This window comes from Arachis duranensis, chromosome 5 (assembly GCF_000817695.3).
Source record: "Arachis duranensis cultivar V14167 chromosome 5, aradu.V14167.gnm2.J7QH, whole genome shotgun sequence".
In the NCBI taxonomy this organism is placed as follows: domain Eukaryota; kingdom Viridiplantae; phylum Streptophyta; class Magnoliopsida; order Fabales; family Fabaceae; genus Arachis; species Arachis duranensis.
Genome location: NC_029776.3, coordinates 17,824,178 through 17,828,371, shown reverse-complemented (window position 1 = coordinate 17,828,371; position 4,194 = coordinate 17,824,178). Strand labels below are relative to the sequence as shown.

Sequence of the window (4,194 nt, the reverse complement as noted above, 5' to 3'; positions counted from 1 at the left end):
CTCTTCCCTGACTTTAGGTCGAGTCAGAATTGGAGGTTGGCTAAAAAATCTTTTGAACTTTTGGAATGCTTCTTCGCACTCAGGAGTCCATTCGAACTGGCATCCCTTTCTTAGTAGAGAAAAGAGCGGCAGGGATCTTAATGCTGATCCGGCTAAGAACCTGGAGAGAGCTGCAAGTCAGCCATTCAGTTGCTGGACCTCCCTCAAGCAAGTTGGACTTTTCATTTCCAGGACTACTCTACACTTATCGGGGTTATCTTCTATCCCCCTTTGTGTTAGCATGAATCCTAGAAATTTTCTAGGCTCTACTGCAAAGGTGCACTTTGCGGGATTCAACCTCATCCTGTGTGTCCTTATGTTGTTGAAAACTTGCGAGAGGTTGGTCAAGAGGTCGGTCTCATCCTTGGTTTTTACTAGTATATCATCTACGTATACTTCCATTAGACTCCCAAGGTGAGGTGCAAACACCTTATTCATCAGCCTTTGATATGTGGCTCCTGTATTTTTTAACCCAAAAGGCATAACCACATAGCAATAATTTGCTCTGGGCGTGATGAAAGATGTTTTTTCTTGATCCGGCTTGTACATCATAATTTGGTTATATCCCGAGTATGCATCCATGAACGACGATTTGATATCCCGAGCTAGAATCTACTTAGCATATCAATATTTGGAAGTGGATATGGGTCCTTTGGACAGCCTTATTCAAGTCGGTGTAGTCAACGCACATTCTCCACTTGCTGTTATGTTTCTTGACTAGCCCCACATTTGCCAACCAAGCCAGATATTTGAGCTCTCTGATGAAGCCGACTTCTTGGAGGGCTCGTATTTGTTCTTCCACCACTTGAGCTCGTTCAGGGATGAGCTTCCGTCTTCTCTGCTGAACAGGTCATGATCCGAGGTATACCGACAGTTTATGCGACATGAGTTCGGGATCTATCCCGGGCATGTCGGAGGCTTTCCAGGCGAAGAGGTCAGAATTCTCTTGTAGTAGCCTTATAAGCTTCTGCTTCAAGTCTTCTTTCAGGTTGGCTCCTATGTTGGTATTCTTTCCTTCCTCCTTTCCGACCTGTACCTCTTCAGTCTTTCCCCCGGATTGTGGTCGTAACTCTTCTTTAGCTCGAACTCCTCCGAGCTCAATGGTGTAAACCTCCTTGCCTTTTCCTCTCAGGTCTAGGCTTTCATTGTAGCATTTTCTTGCCAGTTTCTGATCTCCCCTGATGGTTTCAATTCTCCCAGGCGTTGGGAATTTCATGCAAAGGTGGGAGGGTAGACACCACTGCTCTGAGCCGATTTAGGATTGTTCTGCCTATTAAAGCATTATAGGTTGAACCTACATCAACGACTATGAAGTCGATGATTAGAGTCTTGAATTTCATCCCCTTTCCAAAATTTGTATGTAAGGGTATGAATCCTAGTGGTTTTATGGGTGTATCCCCCAACCCCTACAGGGTATCAGGGTATGCCCTCAATTCCTTTTCGTCCAATCCCAGCTTTTCAAATGCTGGTTTGAACAGGATGTCTGTCAAACTCCCCTGGTCCACCAAGGTTCTGTGTAGATGGGCATTGGTAAGGATCATGGTAATCACTACCGGATCATCATGTCCGGGAATAATGTCCTGCCCATCTTTTTTAGTGAAGGAGATGGTTCGGAGGTCGGGCAGTTTTCCCCCGACCTAGTAGACTTCCTTCAGGTGCCTCTTGCGAGATGACTTTGTGAGACCTCCTCCAGTAAATCCCCCTGAGATCATATGTTTATGTCTTTTCGGGGTCTGCGGTGGCGGATCTCTTCGATCCTCCTCATCTCGCTTCCTCTTGCCATGAGGGTCCGACCTTTCCGTGAGATTCTGTCAAGCTGACCTTCTTTGGCCAGCTTTTCTATCACATTTTTCAAGTCGTAATAATCATTTGTTGAGAGCCCATATAGTTTATGGTACTCGCGGTATTCACTACAACTTCCCCCTTTCTTATTCTTGATGGGCCTAGGGGGAGGTAGCTTTTCAGTATGGCAAATTTTCCTATAGATGTCGACTAGAAAAACTCGCAGAGGAGTATAAGAGTGATATCTTCTAGGCCTTTCAGGCCCGACTTCTTCTTTTTTCTTGGGCTCCCTCTCCTTTTCCCTTGATGGGTGAGAGTGCCCAGGTCGCCAGCTGGGTTCTCGTAGCCTGGCATTTTCCTCCATATTAATGTACTTCTCAGCTCTTTCTGGTACATCACTCAAAGAAGTCGGATGCCTTTTCAAGATGGACTGAGAGAAATGACCTTCTCGGAGTCCATTTACTAGGTCTATAATTACTGCTTCTGTATGCAGATTTTGAATTTCTAGACACGCCTTGTTGAACCTTTCCATGTAGTCCCTCAAAGGTTTTCTGACCTCCTGTTTTACTCCCAGGAGACTCAGTGCGTGCTTTACTTTATCCTTCTGGATTGAAAATCGCATGAGAAACTTTCGGGAGAAGTCCTCGAAGCTGGTAACCGACCTGGGAGGGAGGCTATCGAACCACTTCATCGCTGCCTTTGTCAAAGTCGTCGGAAAGGCCTTACAGCGAGTAGCATCAGAAGCGTCGGCTAGGTACATCCGACTTTTAAAATTACTCAGGTGATGCTTTGGGTCGGTAGTCCCGTCGTATAGGTCCATATCGGAGCTTTTAAAGTTTTTTAGAACTTTTGCCCTCGTTATGTCCTCACTGAACAGGTCTTCTCCCCCCAAGGGGGAGTCTTCTTAGTCACTACGAGAGTTTCGACCTCGGAGATTGGATTCCAACCTCAAGAGCTTTTCTTCGAGCTCTTTTCGTCGCTCGACCTCTCTTCTCAAGTTTCTCTCCGCTTCTCGTTGTCGCTCTAGTTCTTGTTCTAGTTGCTCCGCCGTCCTTGGTGGCCGTGGAGCAATCCCATGAGGTCGGCTGCATAAAGTTGTCCCTCTTTTCCTAGTTTGTGCGCTTCAGAGGGTTCCCCTTTGGATCTTTCACCCATGAGAGGCCTTCTTTGTGATGGTTTGCCGCTCCTTGCATGGTAACTATGGCTCTGTCATTGTTACCAGCATCCTGGTTTTCTTGTTTGGATTCGAACGCAGTATTTTCGTCCTCCTTAAGGTCGTCCATTATCATGGGTTGATCTCCCAGTTCCCCGGCAACAGCGCCAATGTTACGTGGGTAACCTGAAATAGGTGTATTGGGCTTGAAGGATTGGCCCAAGTATTACCGGAAGGTGGTCTCCGACTTGGTTCACGTCTGGGAGCCGCCGTCCAAGTTGTCAGTTTTGGAGAATGGGGAGTGGTACCTGCAAAGACACTCCGATGCCTAAGTTAGCAAGAGATTTAGCATGTTTAGAGAGTATTGGAACTTAGGGATCGGATACCTGAGGGGTGTCAATGTATTTATAGTGGTGATCCAATAACCACCATTGGAGTAGTTCGACTTCTGAAGGTGAATAACCGTCCCTTTATCTTAGGGTTATTGAAATATGGCTTCTAGAAATGGGTTGAGAAATTTTGGGGGCAGTTACTTATTTGAATAAGTGTTATCTACCAGCTCATCTCTGGTCCGACCTCTTTGGGGAGGCGTCTTATGTCGAGCCCGACCTCGGTTGGGTGGTGAAGGTCAATCTTTGGATTGGACCTTTTTTACTTCTTTGGACCTGGACTATAGTGTTGGGTCAGAATATGAACAAAAATTAATAAAGATACGACTATATTATATGCACATGAAAAAAAAATTACCCACATAAAATATATATTAAAATAAAAAAATACACATTAAAAATAAAATAACACATATATTATATACAAAATATATAATAGTTAATTTTTTATGTATATATAATTTTTTTAATAAAAATAATCTTAGACATTTTATAAATTATTAACAAGTCCTAGAATTATTATAGATTTATAATGTATATTTTTATGTAATTAAATTTTTATTATTTCAAAAAATATTTTTATTCATATTCATAATTGTGCATTTAAAATTATTTTATATATTTATTAATCGATTCTCTCAATTATTTGAGTGATGCGCACGTCTCATTCTAATTCTTTGTTATAAATTTATAATCTCCATCTCCTTTTTATTTAGTATAATATTTAGAGTCATAGTTGTAAAACTAAAGAACTATAACTTACTTCTTTTATTTTATCTTTTAATGTATGCATTTTTTTATTTTATATTCCTCAATTATTACTAAAATAAA

General features: G+C 42.4%; 1 protein-coding gene across 1 annotated transcript; it reads right to left on the bottom strand.

Annotated features, from left to right (window-relative positions):
* Positions 1-1,747: 1,747 nt before the first annotated feature.
* Positions 1,748-2,641, bottom strand: LOC107488424 (uncharacterized). Its single transcript, XM_016109173.1, has one exon. It carries the CDS (start codon positions 2,639-2,641, stop codon positions 1,748-1,750), a length of 894 nt encoding a protein of 297 aa, XP_015964659.1.
* Between the last annotated feature and the right edge of the window lie 1,553 nt (positions 2,642-4,194).

Coding starts and splice junctions, on each gene's coding strand:
- LOC107488424 (XM_016109173.1), bottom strand. CDS start 2,641: ATGGACCTATACGACGGGACTACCGACCCAAAGCATCACCTGAGTAAT.